At 41.0% G+C, this 17,822-nt stretch overlaps 1 protein-coding gene across 1 annotated transcript in view; it reads right to left on the bottom strand.

The window, feature by feature from the left end:
* Syt14 (Synaptotagmin 14) overlaps positions 1-17,822 on the bottom strand; it is a 181,830-nt gene that overhangs the window by 44,356 nt on the left and 119,652 nt on the right. Inside the window, exons 6-7 of the mRNA XM_068227659.1 lie at positions 15,829-16,026; positions 14,131-14,239 (exon numbers count right to left, since the gene is read on the bottom strand). Coding sequence (XP_068083760.1) covers positions 14,131-14,239; positions 15,829-16,026 — 307 coding nt within the window. The remainder of the gene's footprint in view (positions 1-14,130; positions 14,240-15,828; positions 16,027-17,822) is intronic.

Below are 17,822 nucleotides of genomic sequence, written 5' to 3'. Positions count from 1 at the left end.
AATAGATTTATCAGGTTTAGCAATAGCATCAATAGCTGGACAGGGGCGGTAGCGCAGACGTATCTGATCTTGATGGCGGCAGATACGTTTCTCCGTAGTCTGTATCTCGTAGAGACGATGACCCAAAGATCTGCAGATGACTCCAGGTATCCAGAGTGGGTTGGATTTGAATGTCCTGGTGTAGACCTTGTCGTTGAGGGAGAACTTCGTTGGTGAGGTCTTATGCTGGGCCGGAAGAGGCTGCAACAGAGAAAGTAAAGTTCTGTGAGGTCGTCCATGGAGCTTCTGTGCAGGAGTGATATTATCAGCGCCGGGTAGAGTTCTGTAGTTGTTTAAGAGTTGGAGCAAGGCTTGGTCTTTAGTTAAGCCTGAAGAGACAGCTTTCTTCATACTTCGTTTAAATGTTTGTACGAAGCGTTCAGCTTCACCATTAGATTGAGGGTGAAAAGGTGGTGCTAGGATATGACGAATGCCATTATGTGTACAAAAGTTCTGAAAAGCAGTAGCTGTAAATTGAGGTCCGTTGTCCGAAATGAGTACTTGCGGTAAACCTTCTGTAGTAAAGATTTTCTGGAGAGCACGAATGGTAGCTTCGGTTGTAGTAGTCGAATGCATATCCACTACATATGGAAAGTTTGACAGTGAATCGATGACTATTAACCACATGGAATTGAGGAAAGGACCTGCGAAATCGATGTGAACTCGTTCCCATGGAGTAGTAGCAGGAGGCCATGAAGCAAGATCAGAAGACGGGGCGTTCTGATTCGTTTGACATTGCTCACAATGACGTATTAGCTTTTCGATGGCGGCATCAATACCGGGCCAGTAGCAGTGTTGACGGGCGAGTTGCTTTGTTCTGGAGATACCCCAATGGCTTTGGTGTAATAATTCGAGAACTTGTTTCTGTAGGCTAAGTGGGATAACCACTCGGAAGATGGTGCCTGCTTCTAGTAGTACAACTCCGGCACGAGTCGTGAGACGATGCTGCATACGATGATAAGGTGCCAGGTGGGCAGGAAGTGTGCTCTGAAGAGGCCAACCGTTGCGGATGTAAGTACGTACAGTAGCAAGTGTACTGTCCTTATCCGTAGCTTTAGCTATGCAGGTAGCATCAATAGGAAAACTGGATACAGTATCTTCAAGTTCGATGTCCAACTGAAGACATTCAGATTCTTGAGAATCGAAGGCAGTATCAGGACCAACGGGTAAGCGGGAGAGGGCATCAGCATTACAATGCTGGGATGTGGCTCGATATACAATCTGATATGAATAATCAGAAAGGAACATGGACCATCTTTGAAGCTTTCTGAGGGAATTCTCTGGGATCTTATTACCAGGATGGAATAAGTGTACGAGAGGCTTATGATCGGTAATGATCAGGAAATGGTTGCCATAAAGATATTCATTGAAACGGCGAATACCAAAGATGATGGCTAAAGCTTCTTTCTCTATCTGTGAGTATCGACGTTGATGGTCATTAAGTGTTTTCGAAGCGAAGGCGATGGGGCGTTCTTGTCCATGACGATCCTTCTGGGAGAGAACTGCACCGACACCGTAGTCTGAAGCGTCAGTAGCTAGCGTGATGATCTTGTCGGGCTGAAAATGAGTGAGTTGTATAGCTTGAATTAAGGCGTTGTTGATTGTTTTCCATGCCTGTTGGCATTGCGGAGTCCACTGAAACTTAACACCTTTTTTACGTAGAGCGTTTAATGGAGCTGCTACTGTAGCGAAGCGTGGAATGAACTTATTATAATAGTTCGCTTTGCCTATGAAGGACTGAAGCTGCTTGAGGTTCTGAGGTGCTGGCATGTTTACTATCGCGGAGACATTCTGCATACTAGGACGAATTCCATTCTTATCAAGTATATGTCCGAGGTAGTGAACTTGAGGCTGAAAGAAGGTACATTTAGCGAGATTCGCTCGTAGGCCATTGTCTTTCAATTTCTGGAGAAGAAGGCGGAGATTGGTTAGATGTTCCTGATGATCTTTTCCAGTAACAATAATATCATCCAGGTAGTTAGCACAACCGGGAATTGAGGCGGTGAGTTGAGCCAAATAGCGCTGAAAAATAGCCGCTGAGGATGAAACACCAAATGGGAGCCGCTGGAGCTGGAGCAGTCCAAGAGGAGTGTTAAGTGTGAGAAATTTCTTAGATTCTTCGTCTAAAAGTAGCTGGAGATATGCTTCTTTAAGATCAACTCGAGAGAAGAATTGTCCACCAGAGAGACGACGGAATAAGTCTTCTGGACGTGGAATAGGAAAGATATCGGTTTCGAGTTGTGCGTTGATTGTAGATCGAAAATCGCCACAAAGTCGAACATTACCATCAGGTTTCTTGATTACCACGAGTGGAGTAGCCCATTGACTAGAAGTAACTGGTACTACAATTCCAGTTTGTATCCATCTTTCTAATTCTTTCGTGACCTGGTCTTGAAGTGCTAGGGGTACTGGACGTGCTTTGAGGAAGCGAGGCTTAGCTCCGGATTTCAGCTGTATGTGAGCTGTATAGTCTTTTGCTGTTCCGAGCAGAGAGTCGAAGACTTCAGGAAACTGCGCTAGGAGAGCGGTAACATCAGAAGTAGGATGCAATGTAGATACGACGTTAATGTTGTCATGTATCTGGAAACCAAATAAGTTGAATAGATCCATGCCCATAATGTTTGATGCAGTGTAGTTGTTAACTACGAGAAGAGGAATGGCCTTCTGAATTCCTTTATAACTAGCCTGAAGCTTAATTTGACCTTTGATGTCAATTTTCTTCTTGTTAAATGTCACTAGCTGGATGTCAGCTGGAGAGCATGAAGGTGAACTTAAGTCGTGGTAGGTAGTCAGGTTAATAATAGAGACAGGTGATCCAGTGTCTAGTTGAAAATCGACAGATCGATCAGAGAATGAGAGAGGAATGATGATTTTGTGAGAATCCTTTGTGGGAAGAATAAGATTGATCTGATCAACTTCCATGTCTTGGCGGGGCTGTATATGCTTCCGGCGCGCTGCAGTAGTCTTAGCAGGGCGGAGCGAACTTTGACAGACAGTCTGAATGTGTCCAAGTTTATTACATCGTTCACAAGTAGCTTTGAAAAAACGACAGTCACGACGTTCATGATGCTTGAAACAACCTCGGCAGGAAGGCAGGAGTTTCGAGGTGCTTTTAGAATTGGGCTTCCGTGTAGCATTACGAGAGGGAACCTGGCGAGAATGCTTGGTGGAGAGCGCCTTATCCATACGGTTCACTGTAGCAGAGGACTTGCGGGCCTGAGGCGAGACTTGTGCAACTTTGTGTGGAGAAGCTATGGCTGCGGCAGTCTTGGTAGTAAGCTCATAAACCGTAGCAATACGCTGGACGTCTTCTAAAGAAGGGTTACTCTGTTTGACAGCGTCAAAACGTATTTTGTCTTCAGGAGTATGTAAAATTATCATGTCCCGAATGAGAGAATCAGTGTAGGATGAACCACAACCGTCCTTGGAGCAGATGAACTGGCAGGGTTTAGCTAGACCACGCAATTCAGTTATCCATTCAGTATGTGTCTGATGGGGTTGCTTTCTGTTCTGAAAAAATTTATAGCGAGCAGCCACTATGTGAGGAGCTTTGGCATAGTGTTCCGTGAGACGGGCCAAGAGCTGCGTGAAGGGTACCTCAGATAAGTTTTCTTCTGGACTTAATTTACGTAGTAATTCACACGTAGCATTGCCAACCGAACTAAGAAATAGTGCGCGGCGGCGTTGATCATCTGTGACAGAATGGCAGATGAAATGCTGTTGCAAGCGGGCTAAATAAACTGACCATTCTTCCTTAGCCGGATCAAAAGCAGAGAACGGAGGAATAGCTGATGGCTGTGTAGAGACAGAAATAGCTTGAATAGCCTGAATTAATGCTGCCTGTTGTTGTTGCATAAACTGTTGTTGTTGCTGCTGTAAGGCTTGGAAGATCGTAGTAAGTTGTTCCGCAGTAGCCATTGCGAGATGCGTGCAAGAAAGAGGAAGGTAAGCTGTGTGTCAGAACTGGTTGGAGTGTGGTTGTTGTTTAGCACGTCGCCGTAGAGTTGACAACTGGGCCCGTTGAATTGTAGTGTTGGTTTCGTGTGTACCTCGTCGCTATAGAGTTGGCAACTGGGGCTGAAGAATTGTAGTTTGTTGCTTTTTTACCTCGTCGCCATAGAGTTGGCGACTGGGGCCGATGAATTGTATTTTGGTGCTTTTTTACCTCGTCGCCATAGAGTTGTGTTGTAACCAAGGTTGAAGTTTACAAAACACAACTTTTATTGCTTCACTTTATGATATTTACACAAATAACTGAAATTTAATTTGAAGCAAAAAGGAATATTGAATCTTGATAAAAGTCTGTCTTATACAATATGTACAGGTTTGCAGTCTTTATATACACTTCTATCTTGAAAAGATAGTCTTCGTGAATTGACACGTTGATAGTCGAGAACTATCTGGCACACTAACATAAATGTTCATGAGAGTCCTTGTTTGTTGAAGTGCCTGAATTCCTAAAAAGCAAGTTCAATTGATTGAAGAAATTCCACCTAGCGAAACTAAGGGAGCTTGCATAAATTAGGGAATGAAAATGGCTTGTAAAAGAATTACGGAACATAGGCAGCGGAAACAGGTAAGGGAGCGGTGACCAGAGGTGAAACCTCGTACTGCCAGAAATTCAGTCCACCTGGTCGAAGCACATTTTCAAGAGGAGTAGCCTCCGTGCTCGACGTAGGGTGTATTCTGGAGCTGGACACCGGGGCAAGTGGGCAAGTGAGCAGGCCGGGAGCTCCTATTTATAGTACACTCGATGGTCAGGCACGCGCACTGAGGGCTGCGCGTCGAAGCAAGCAGAATGATACACAGGCGCGCGTGCAGCAGGCTGGCGGAGCGAGAAGGGAGCGCCGGACATACAACACCCTCCCCTCCTAAATACGCCGGTACGGCGTGAAACGGCGGCGGCGCTGGCGGCGACTGCGATGCTGGGGCGGAGCTGCTGATATCTCGGTTGTATTGTCCGGAGCTGGAACTGGGCGGAGTGGCGCTGTCTCGTCCTGAAAGGAACCCATTGTTATTAAATGATCTAAAGCTCGTTCAGCAATAGATTTATCAGGTTTAGCAATAGCATCAATAGCTGGACAGGGGCGGTAGCGCAGACGTATCTGATCTTGATGGCGGCAGATACGTTTCTCCGTAGTCTGTATCTCGTAGAGACGATGACCCAAAGATCTGCAGATGACTCCAGGTATCCAGAGTGGGTTGGATTTGAATGTCCTGGTGTAGACCTTGTCGTTGAGGGAGAACTTCGTTGGTGAGGTCTTATGCTGGGCCGGAAGAGGCTGCAACAGAGAAAGTAAAGTTCTGTGAGGTCGTCCATGGAGCTTCTGTGCAGGAGTGATATTATCAGCGCCGGGTAGAGTTCTGTAGTTGTTTAAGAGTTGGAGCAAGGCTTGGTCTTTAGTTAAGCCTGAAGAGACAGCTTTCTTCATACTTCGTTTAAATGTTTGTACGAAGCGTTCAGCTTCACCATTAGATTGAGGGTGAAAAGGTGGTGCTAGGATATGACGAATGCCATTATGTGTACAAAAGTTCTGAAAAGCAGTAGCTGTAAATTGAGGTCCGTTGTCCGAAATGAGTACTTGCGGTAAACCTTCTGTAGTAAAGATTTTCTGGAGAGCACGAATGGTAGCTTCGGTTGTAGTAGTCGAATGCATATCCACTACATATGGAAAGTTTGACAGTGAATCGATGACTATTAACCACATGGAATTGAGGAAAGGACCTGCGAAATCGATGTGAACTCGTTCCCATGGAGTAGTAGCAGGAGGCCATGAAGCAAGATCAGAAGACGGGGCGTTCTGATTCGTTTGACATTGCTCACAATGACGTATTAGCTTTTCGATGGCGGCATCAATACCGGGCCAGTAGCAGTGTTGACGGGCGAGTTGCTTTGTTCTGGAGATACCCCAATGGCTTTGGTGTAATAATTCGAGAACTTGTTTCTGTAGGCTAAGTGGGATAACCACTCGGAAGATGGTGCCTGCTTCTAGTAGTACAACTCCGGCACGAGTCGTGAGACGATGCTGCATACGATGATAAGGTGCCAGGTGGGCAGGAAGTGTGCTCTGAAGAGGCCAACCGTTGCGGATGTAAGTACGTACAGTAGCAAGTGTACTGTCCTTATCCGTAGCTTTAGCTATGCAGGTAGCATCAATAGGAAAACTGGATACAGTATCTTCAAGTTCGATGTCCAACTGAAGACATTCAGATTCTTGAGAATCGAAGGCAGTATCAGGACCAACGGGTAAGCGGGAGAGGGCATCAGCATTACAATGCTGGGATGTGGCTCGATATACAATCTGATATGAATAATCAGAAAGGAACATGGACCATCTTTGAAGCTTTCTGAGGGAATTCTCTGGGATCTTATTACCAGGATGGAATAAGTGTACGAGAGGCTTATGATCGGTAATGATCAGGAAATGGTTGCCATAAAGATATTCATTGAAACGGCGAATACCAAAGATGATGGCTAAAGCTTCTTTCTCTATCTGTGAGTATCGACGTTGATGGTCATTAAGTGTTTTCGAAGCGAAGGCGATGGGGCGTTCTTGTCCATGACGATCCTTCTGGGAGAGAACTGCACCGACACCGTAGTCTGAAGCGTCAGTAGCTAGCGTGATGATCTTGTCGGGCTGAAAATGAGTGAGTTGTATAGCTTGAATTAAGGCGTTGTTGATTGTTTTCCATGCCTGTTGGCATTGCGGAGTCCACTGAAACTTAACACCTTTTTTACGTAGAGCGTTTAATGGAGCTGCTACTGTAGCGAAGCGTGGAATGAACTTATTATAATAGTTCGCTTTGCCTATGAAGGACTGAAGCTGCTTGAGGTTCTGAGGTGCTGGCATGTTTACTATCGCGGAGACATTCTGCATACTAGGACGAATTCCATTCTTATCAAGTATATGTCCGAGGTAGTGAACTTGAGGCTGAAAGAAGGTACATTTAGCGAGATTCGCTCGTAGGCCATTGTCTTTCAATTTCTGGAGAAGAAGGCGGAGATTGGTTAGATGTTCCTGATGATCTTTTCCAGTAACAATAATATCATCCAGGTAGTTAGCACAACCGGGAATTGAGGCGGTGAGTTGAGCCAAATAGCGCTGAAAAATAGCCGCTGAGGATGAAACACCAAATGGGAGCCGCTGGAGCTGGAGCAGTCCAAGAGGAGTGTTAAGTGTGAGAAATTTCTTAGATTCTTCGTCTAAAAGTAGCTGGAGATATGCTTCTTTAAGATCAACTCGAGAGAAGAATTGTCCACCAGAGAGACGACGGAATAAGTCTTCTGGACGTGGAATAGGAAAGATATCGGTTTCGAGTTGTGCGTTGATTGTAGATCGAAAATCGCCACAAAGTCGAACATTACCATCAGGTTTCTTGATTACCACGAGTGGAGTAGCCCATTGACTAGAAGTAACTGGTACTACAATTCCAGTTTGTATCCATCTTTCTAATTCTTTCGTGACCTGGTCTTGAAGTGCTAGGGGTACTGGACGTGCTTTGAGGAAGCGAGGCTTAGCTCCGGATTTCAGCTGTATGTGAGCTGTATAGTCTTTTGCTGTTCCGAGCAGAGAGTCGAAGACTTCAGGAAACTGCGCTAGGAGAGCGGTAACATCAGAAGTAGGATGCAATGTAGATACGACGTTAATGTTGTCATGTATCTGGAAACCAAATAAGTTGAATAGATCCATGCCCATAATGTTTGATGCAGTGTAGTTGTTAACTACGAGAAGAGGAATGGCCTTCTGAATTCCTTTATAACTAGCCTGAAGCTTAATTTGACCTTTGATGTCAATTTTCTTCTTGTTAAATGTCACTAGCTGGATGTCAGCTGGAGAGCATGAAGGTGAACTTAAGTCGTGGTAGGTAGTCAGGTTAATAATAGAGACAGGTGATCCAGTGTCTAGTTGAAAATCGACAGATCGATCAGAGAATGAGAGAGGAATGATGATTTTGTGAGAATCCTTTGTGGGAAGAATAAGATTGATCTGATCAACTTCCATGTCTTGGCGGGGCTGTATATGCTTCCGGCGCGCTGCAGTAGTCTTAGCAGGGCGGAGCGAACTTTGACAGACAGTCTGAATGTGTCCAAGTTTATTACATCGTTCACAAGTAGCTTTGAAAAAACGACAGTCACGACGTTCATGATGCTTGAAACAACCTCGGCAGGAAGGCAGGAGTTTCGAGGTGCTTTTAGAATTGGGCTTCCGTGTAGCATTACGAGAGGGAACCTGGCGAGAATGCTTGGTGGAGAGCGCCTTATCCATACGGTTCACTGTAGCAGAGGACTTGCGGGCCTGAGGCGAGACTTGTGCAACTTTGTGTGGAGAAGCTATGGCTGCGGCAGTCTTGGTAGTAAGCTCATAAACCGTAGCAATACGCTGGACGTCTTCTAAAGAAGGGTTACTCTGTTTGACAGCGTCAAAACGTATTTTGTCTTCAGGAGTATGTAAAATTATCATGTCCCGAATGAGAGAATCAGTGTAGGATGAACCACAACCGTCCTTGGAGCAGATGAACTGGCAGGGTTTAGCTAGACCACGCAATTCAGTTATCCATTCAGTATGTGTCTGATGGGGTTGCTTTCTGTTCTGAAAAAATTTATAGCGAGCAGCCACTATGTGAGGAGCTTTGGCATAGTGTTCCGTGAGACGGGCCAAGAGCTGCGTGAAGGGTACCTCAGATAAGTTTTCTTCTGGACTTAATTTACGTAGTAATTCACACGTAGCATTGCCAACCGAACTAAGAAATAGTGCGCGGCGGCGTTGATCATCTGTGACAGAATGGCAGATGAAATGCTGTTGCAAGCGGGCTAAATAAACTGACCATTCTTCCTTAGCCGGATCAAAAGCAGAGAACGGAGGAATAGCTGATGGCTGTGTAGAGACAGAAATAGCTTGAATAGCCTGAATTAATGCTGCCTGTTGTTGTTGCATAAACTGTTGTTGTTGCTGCTGTAAGGCTTGGAAGATCGTAGTAAGTTGTTCCGCAGTAGCCATTGCGAGATGCGTGCAAGAAAGAGGAAGGTAAGCTGTGTGTCAGAACTGGTTGGAGTGTGGTTGTTGTTTAGCACGTCGCCGTAGAGTTGACAACTGGGCCCGTTGAATTGTAGTGTTGGTTTCGTGTGTACCTCGTCGCTATAGAGTTGGCAACTGGGGCTGAAGAATTGTAGTTTGTTGCTTTTTTACCTCGTCGCCATAGAGTTGGCGACTGGGGCCGATGAATTGTATTTTGGTGCTTTTTTACCTCGTCGCCATAGAGTTGTGTTGTAACCAAGGTTGAAGTTTACAAAACACAACTTTTATTGCTTCACTTTATGATATTTACACAAATAACTGAAATTTAATTTGAAGCAAAAAGGAATATTGAATCTTGATAAAAGTCTGTCTTATACAATATGTACAGGTTTGCAGTCTTTATATACACTTCTATCTTGAAAAGATAGTCTTCGTGAATTGACACGTTGATAGTCGAGAACTATCTGGCACACTAACATAAATGTTCATGAGAGTCCTTGTTTGTTGAAGTGCCTGAATTCCTAAAAAGCAAGTTCAATTGATTGAAGAAATTCCACCTAGCGAAACTAAGGGAGCTTGCATAAATTAGGGAATGAAAATGGCTTGTAAAAGAATTACGGAACATAGGCAGCGGAAACAGGTAAGGGAGCGGTGACCAGAGGTGAAACCTCGTACTGCCAGAAATTCAGTCCACCTGGTCGAAGCACATTTTCAAGAGGAGTAGCCTCCGTGCTCGACGTAGGGTGTATTCTGGAGCTGGACACCGGGGCAAGTGGGCAAGTGAGCAGGCCGGGAGCTCCTATTTATAGTACACTCGATGGTCAGGCACGCGCACTGAGGGCTGCGCGTCGAAGCAAGCAGAATGATACACAGGCGCGCGTGCAGCAGGCTGGCGGAGCGAGAAGGGAGCGCCGGACATACAACATTATCCTTAGCTGACTTTTTGGCTAAATTCAATTTCCTATTAAGTTCCTTCAATCTCTCTTTATTCACGCAATGATTCCTAACTATTTATTTTCAATATGCATCTCCCCCTTAATCTCTATTTCCCTATTATAATATAACGGGTCCTTACCATTCCGTACCTCTTGTTTTCATACTCATCAACAATTGCTTTAAACCCATCCTATAGGCTGTTTACATTTTTATTCACCATTTTCCATTGATCATAATTGCTCCTTAAAAATTTCCCCATGCCTCTCTTATCTGCCATATGGTATTGCCTAATAGTCCTACTTTTACAACTTTCCTTTCTATCACATCTACTGCAAAAGCAGCTTCATGATCACTTAAACCACCTATCACTTCAGTTTCTCTATAGAGATCACCTGGTTTGAACTGCACCAAGTCTAGAACATTTTCCCCTCTAGTTGGTTCCGTCACTTCCGGATTCACCTGTTCTTCCCATATTAACTTATTCACCAATTGTTGGTCTGTTATCATTTAGTACACTGAGATCACCCGCTACAATAATGTTCCTTTGTGTGTCGTTCACCACATAGCTGATTATTTGTTTGTCCAACCCTTGTTCCGTTTGTCTACGTTGTCGGGTATGAGGCGAAATGAAACTGTCGTGGCGGGTTTTTATAACCGGATGCCCTTCATGACGTCAACCTCATCAGAGGAGTTAATGAGATGAAATGAATGACGTGATATATGATAGTAGGAAGTGAGAGGGTGAAACCCGGTGCCGGCACATAGCCTACTCCTGTCAAATAGCACCAAGGGGTCTGCTCAACGCTTAACGTCCCCATCCGACAGACGAATCACCATCAACAGCATCATATGCCCTTATTTCATATGAGCACTGCAGAGAGATTTGGAATTTAAACCAGGCTTTTGGCATACAATCTAGTGATTAGAAACTGTATACCACCACCGCCCCTACCCTGCTGGCCAACATTCTGATGGTGAAAATTACCACATAGCTGATTACCTTATCAAATAATTTCACATCAGTGTCAACGCCAGCCTTGCTAGGTCTGTATATCCCAAAAACATCAAGTTGTCTCGTATCTTCAGATGCAAGTGTTACACCCAGAATTTCATCTTTCACATTTTAATAGCTTACAAATTCTTCTTTCACTAGCATGAATACTCCCCCTCAAACTATTTCTGACCTATCTCCATCATAAACACTCCAGTTTGATGAGGAAATTTCTGTATCCATAATATCACTTCTCAGCCACGATTCAGTTCCTTTTACTGTATAATATCTGGTAAATATTTATCTATTAAATTACTTAATTCTGTTCCTTTTTGCTGGAATGTGTTAATTGTCTCATTAAAAAATGAACATACTGTATACGTATCTTGTGTATTATAATTGTAAGAAATCTATATCAAGTTTACGTGTTGGTAACCAGTGTCCATGTGTATTATCAAATACAGTAGAGACAATATGCGACACTCAGCGATATATTGAGGGACAGCTATTAGAGCTCTCTCTAGCGGGTAGACCTGAGAACTACTGATTCTGTCATAAGAACACGTGTATTTGTGTGTGAAGTTTTTGGTGTTATTTATGCGTTTTCAGTGAGTTGACATAATTAAATAGTAGCGTGTGTCATTCCTTGATATCTCCTCTCAACATGAGGAGAAAGGTATGTGCTGTGTTTGGCTGTAGTAACTATGAAGTAGAGATGAATGCGCAGTCTTTCTTTCGCCTCCCTCGTGACAAGAAAATGTAAGTAATATTGTGCTTGCATATATATTCTTCCAATGACAAAGAGATTTTTATAGTACATCATAATCTTCTGACCTGCTCGACCCATATTTTAAATGGCTTAAAATATAATACGCATATTTTATTGTACAGTGCAGCAGTTAACCTTCAATACTGATGTGTTGTTGTAGGTGTGCTCTGTGGGTTTTGAAATGTCACAGAAGTGATTTGGATAAGGTGTACAAGAGAGAAGGGACGTTACGCTTATATAAGAATTATAAGATCTGTTCAGATCATTTTCAGGCCAGTGACTTTAGAAATCCTCGACTATTATTACTCTAATTGTACGTAAATATTTCTCAAAGCATCACTATCGACAACATTTTCATACTTTTCTTTCTTTTATCCCTCTTCTCAGATTAAAGCCGGGATTTTGTAGATTTTCTTTCTGTTAGTAGGCTTCATGTTAAGAGGAAAATTGTCCAGCTTTTAAATGTTAATTCGTTGCATCATATGTGTAAGGAATGGGCCGATATTTTTATTGACAAATGTCTTAATGTGATGATACAATGGTTTTTAAATAATAAGAAAAAAAAGACAAATGTAACCATAAAAGTTCAGGGAGGAATGCTGAAGCAAAAAAAGTAATGCATAAATGAAAGATCAAGCCATTTCACAGCAGTCCATTTCACATCTTGTTTATATGTCTAATTTCAGTCTTTGAATAATAACCTTTTAAATAATTCTTCATTCATTTATCCAGAATTGCTTTAGCAACTTCGAAGTTAATATCTCAATAATACTTTCTTTCTAGACATAATTTATTTATCCATTTTTGTATGTGTATTTCCGTTGATATTTGAATTTAGGGCAACTTTTCAGGTCAAGTCACTAGGAGCGCCACCGTCGAATTGTCTCCCATTTTAAAAAGGCTAAATCCGTAAGTGTCGCGTATTGTCTCTACTGTATTTGGTATTATTCTTTGGAGTAATCGAGAGTCACTTTTTTTTTTTTTTTTTTTTTTTTTGTGCTGTTAACTGTGTGGACTGCAGATCTTGAATGACAGTTGTTAACACTAAAATGTGTGTGAAGAAGCTATGATGTTATCGTAATTTTTAGCATGAAAATGGTATGATGTTTTAAAAAATTAATAGAAATCAATATGTTATGGACCCAGTGCAGTCCAGAGAATATAAAATAGAATGGAGTAACAAGAATTAATGAATGAAGTGAGTTGTGACAATAATAACTGGAAAATGGTGGTTCTGTGGAGCAGGGAAGAAACACTAAATAGGAATGTGGCTAAGGTTACAGTAGAGAACTATTTTTCATGGACATTAAAGATAAAATAAGAATTGTTGTTGAAAGATGTGGGAATCAGTTATAGGTTATGAGGATGCGCCAGGTTGTCAATTGCCTCGGACAGAAACAAGACAACTTTTTCAACATTAAGAGTTGCTGAACGGTGTCCTCCTGCCGGAATGTCAAGGGATATTCTTTAAATCATTCACACGGATTGATATGACTTAAATTACTCACTTCAACACCAGGATATTCTTTGAAGCAGCAGCATTGCACTTTTTATAAGGGATTGTATCCATATACCTCTGTAATTTCATATGCAGTGCACAATTTATATTTTTATCATGAAGTGATAGTGTTGTGATTCATATTAATAATTGTTCATCAAGATTGAAGATCCATACATGGACTACACATAGGACTGAATAATTCCACTTTATATGTGTTCCTTTTGACTTAGTGTATTCATAACTTTGAAGATTTTATGGTTTTAGTTGACTTTTAAATGACATTTATTTTAAGGTTGCTATGTCCCTTCTTCGATTCTATCTTGTTAAAAAGTAGCGTTTGAAACTAGTTCTAAGTGAATTAATTACAATCAATTTATGTCACTGTATTGATTACATGGATCATAAAATCCTTTCAATAAGAAATACGCTTCAGGCAGTGCCAATGCACTATTTGTTTTTATTTTTTATTTTTTACAAACATTGATGCCTGCTAGGCCATCAGACAACACAGATTTCAATTCCCATGGGGAACTCGAAATACTTATCCTGAATGAGTAAATTCAAGCATCTGACTTTTGTAAAGTAGGAAGCAGGAATGGTTTGATTTACACATTCAAAATTTCAGGGCAGTTCGAGAGACCACAAGATTGTAGTTGAGAGTTAATCCTGCAATCCTTAGTCACTGGACAGTGTTATGTGGATCACAAACCATAGAAATGTGACCATTTAAAGCAATCTCACCTTCAGTGACCAGGATTCAAACTCTGACTGCCTTGTGATAGTCAGTGATGATGTCACTTGGCTACTATGTCGCCCATTAAATTATTCTATTTGTCAAAAGTAAGAACATCCTCGTCACCTGTTCTGTTTACCTTACCTGGGTTAATCTTATGAAGAAGAAAACTTTCCATGTACTGCGGTGTATCTCCAGATCGAATCTTCGTTTTATGTTTCTGCTTCTTACCAGGTAGTAGCAGTAACCGAACCTAATAATAATAAATACTGTGTTATCATATAAGAATAAACTGAAAAGTAAACGATATTACATGAGTCTTGGGACTAGTTTCAGCCACTTAGTGGCCATCTTCAATAAAATATAATTGCAATTCAATATGGAACAAAAATGAAATATATAGCTTATCACACAGAGCTGCTGAAATAATGACTTTTATTACTTATAGAAGAAATAAAATTGTACTCTCTTACTGAAAAAAATATTATGGAGGCACACTTCTGAACTCCTTCCTTTTAAAATTTCAGGATAATTATTTTTTTGTATTGTACACTGTTAATTTATTTTGTGTTGAATTAATTTGCCACAAGGCAAAGACCCTATTTATATTAACATTGGAAAACAATGGTAGTTGGTGAGACTATAAAGCTGAACAGCAAACCCATACTCAGAGAAAATGCTGCTCAAGATTCACTTAGCTATAAAGGTACCTATGCAGTACTAAGGAGTGAGGCAAACAGTTTGTTTACTTGAAGATTTAAAACTTAAAATATGATCCCATACTTCTTAAGAAGATTGTACACATTGATTTCCATATTGAGACTTTTCAAGAAAAGCTGTATTCATTTATTATACCAACAATTCTATCACTTATACTTTTCTCATGGACTAATCTAGAGCCTCCATTAACCTTCATATTATTCTCTTCAACCCATTGTTGGATACTCTCAAGGTCCCTTTGTAATTCTGAACAATCCTCAATGGTATTTATTTCCCTATAAAAAATTATGTCATCTGCATACAATCTTATTTTTGATGTTATATTATTCCCTAAATCGTTTACGTATATTAAGAAAAGTAATGGACCGATTATACTACCCTGTGCAATTCCCTTCCAAACTTTCTCTTCCTACGATACGTTAACTGCAAATTATAATACAAAACACTTATTGAGTACTATCTTTTACAGATAAGTATGTTCCATCAAGGACTATTTTGTAGAGGTTTTTATGCTCAGCAATTCTTCCACACACACACACTTGAGATCCATCATCGATGGTTTAGGGAGCATAAGCCACGAAAGCACTCTAATGTTTTTTCTATTTATTTTGTATTTAGACTCCCTTCACTCACATTACCACTATTTGACTCCCTTTTGCCAGAGATTAATTTTTTGTACACCCAAACCTTCCTCAGGAAATGTTTTATACAAAAGTGTAAATTTAATCAAAATCTGCTTGATGGTTCTTGAGATTAGCCCACACAAACAGAGAGAGATGCCTACCACAGACTTTATTTTATAATTTGCATTTTTATAAGATTATTACTTAATTATTCATTTTACTGGCAGTATCCTGACAATATTTTTTGGATGCATTTATTATTGTAACATTAATTGAAATCGTCCATTACACAGCTTTCTGGAAATGCAGTGCTGCAAGAGAAGATCAATGCAAATACATCATAAGTATTGAGTAACTTAATTTTTAAAAAATAGAGACTTGTTAGTACAGTGAGAGCTTACTAAGTACCAAAATGTAATTACTTTTTTATTAATTTATGAAATGACTAAACATGTATGAAATTACATTGTAATAAATGAGTTATACATAAGTTACATACCTGAGTGTGCGTTGCCCCACCTCTATCTCTTGCAGGAATATCCCTCGCCTGGAGTACACGGACTGTCATCTTTCTAATAGGAGCATCATAGGCAAAGGCTACCTCCAAGTGACCGCATTTAGACACTAGATGGCTCTCTTGGTCACTTTGTAGGTCGGTGACATCAAACAGCTGTTCCTGGGGCAGAACAACAATACACTACATTAAACAGTTACTTTCTGTCCTCTAACACAGCCAGCAGTGCGCAGTGGACTAGGTAATTTGCCAGAGTGCAGGTACAGAGTAGAAAGCTCTGAGATTTGTGAAGTGATAGCAGAAAAGACAGCTGCTTGTGGAGGAAATATTTATGTGATGTTATGCACATTTGATCAGCCAGCAAGCTCCAGTTCTAAATACACACAGGCTAAGCAGCAACACTGACAGAAAGATGTTATGAGCTAAGGTATCCTGAATGCTAGTAACAAGAATGAAGAAATTGTAAGTAATGGAACGGAACAAAAAAGTAACAAATCAAGTCATACACATAAAGGTAAGAGCACGAAAAGGAATACAGTAGGATGAACATAATATCAGGTCACTGTGGGCTGAGGAACCAGGCAAGTTGGCCGTGCGGTTAGGGGTGTGCAGCTGTGAGCTTGCATCCAGGAGATGGTGGGTTCGAACCCCACTGTTGGCAGCCCTGAAGATGGTTTTCCATGGTATCCCATTTACACATCAGGTAAATGCTGGGGTCCCATCATCACCATAAGACCTGTCTATGTCTGTGTGACATAAAGCAGCTTGTAAAAATAGAAAGAAGAAAAAGAAAGAAGTGACAAGGACTAACAAGATCTAGCAGATGGTCCCTCAATGAGTGTTGATGCCTGCCCTCCTGAAGAGGGGATTGAGAAGACATGGATGTAAAAGAACTGGGACTGATAAGGAGAGAGATCATCTATTTGAAGATCCGAAGATTGTCCTTGTCCTTCTGTTTCCGTCTTTTTCCTTGTCTCCTTTTCTATAACTCCCTTCCTCCACACTTACCTATTATTGTGTTTTATCCTATTACTATTCCTTTTTATGTTCATATTTTTCTGTATGCGACCAAAGAAGAAACTGGTATAGATTGTCTTGAACCAAGCTTTTATGACTTTCTCTAATATTAAAGAGGAAATGAATAATTCAGAATTTCAGGCAACGATATCGAGTGCCGGTACCAGAAAAATATGAGGAAAACTGTTGGGTGCAAAGTCCTTGAGTCATTTATAAATAATGGTAGTGCACATTAATAACCTCTGTTTACTTAAGAAAGAGCAAGTGAAGCAGAAGATCATGAATGACTTCAATAAACTTTATCGAGTAAATATTATAATTAATGCAGTGCTACTATATTACTGTCGTCATTCCTTCCTAGCCAGTGAGTTTTCCTTACTGATCCTATCTGTCTGCCAGTTCTAATCATAGAAAATGATCATTGTCACACTTTCTCACTTCAAATCTTCCAATATGATTCCGGCGAAGAGACCTATTCCTTCCAATTCTTTATCAGCTTTATATTTTTTATCAGATGTTACCAGAATTCCATTAATTCCATGGTTTATACTAATTATGGTATAACAGATTGAATAATTAAAAAATTACAGGCCAGCTGTTTCAAGAAAATATGAAAAATTGAGGACAAATTTTGGCAACATACATGCCTGTATTTCTCAGGGAGTTTCCGTATTCCTTTCTCTGTATTTTTATTATACAAATGACCCACTGAGCAGAAATGTCAGATGGATTTACTTTGATTATTGTCAATATAAGTTTTATATAATTAACTATAGAAATGAATACTCAACTCAAGGTCTTTTACAGCCTATGAAAAGCTTTGAACTTTTAAAATAACCGCCGCTGTGACATATCATGACTCGCCTAGCCATATTGTTAGGCTTTATTGAGTTTGTTCACTGCTTCTCACATCAGCTATCCATGATGAAACCTCGGAGGTTTGTGAGGAAGTTCAGTGCCTC

The sequence above is a fragment of the Anabrus simplex genome, chromosome 1 (genome assembly GCF_040414725.1).
Source record: "Anabrus simplex isolate iqAnaSimp1 chromosome 1, ASM4041472v1, whole genome shotgun sequence".
Classification (NCBI taxonomy): domain Eukaryota; kingdom Metazoa; phylum Arthropoda; class Insecta; order Orthoptera; family Tettigoniidae; genus Anabrus; species Anabrus simplex.
Note: the sequence above shows the minus strand (reverse complement) of the source record. Positions and strands in the feature narration are given on the sequence as shown.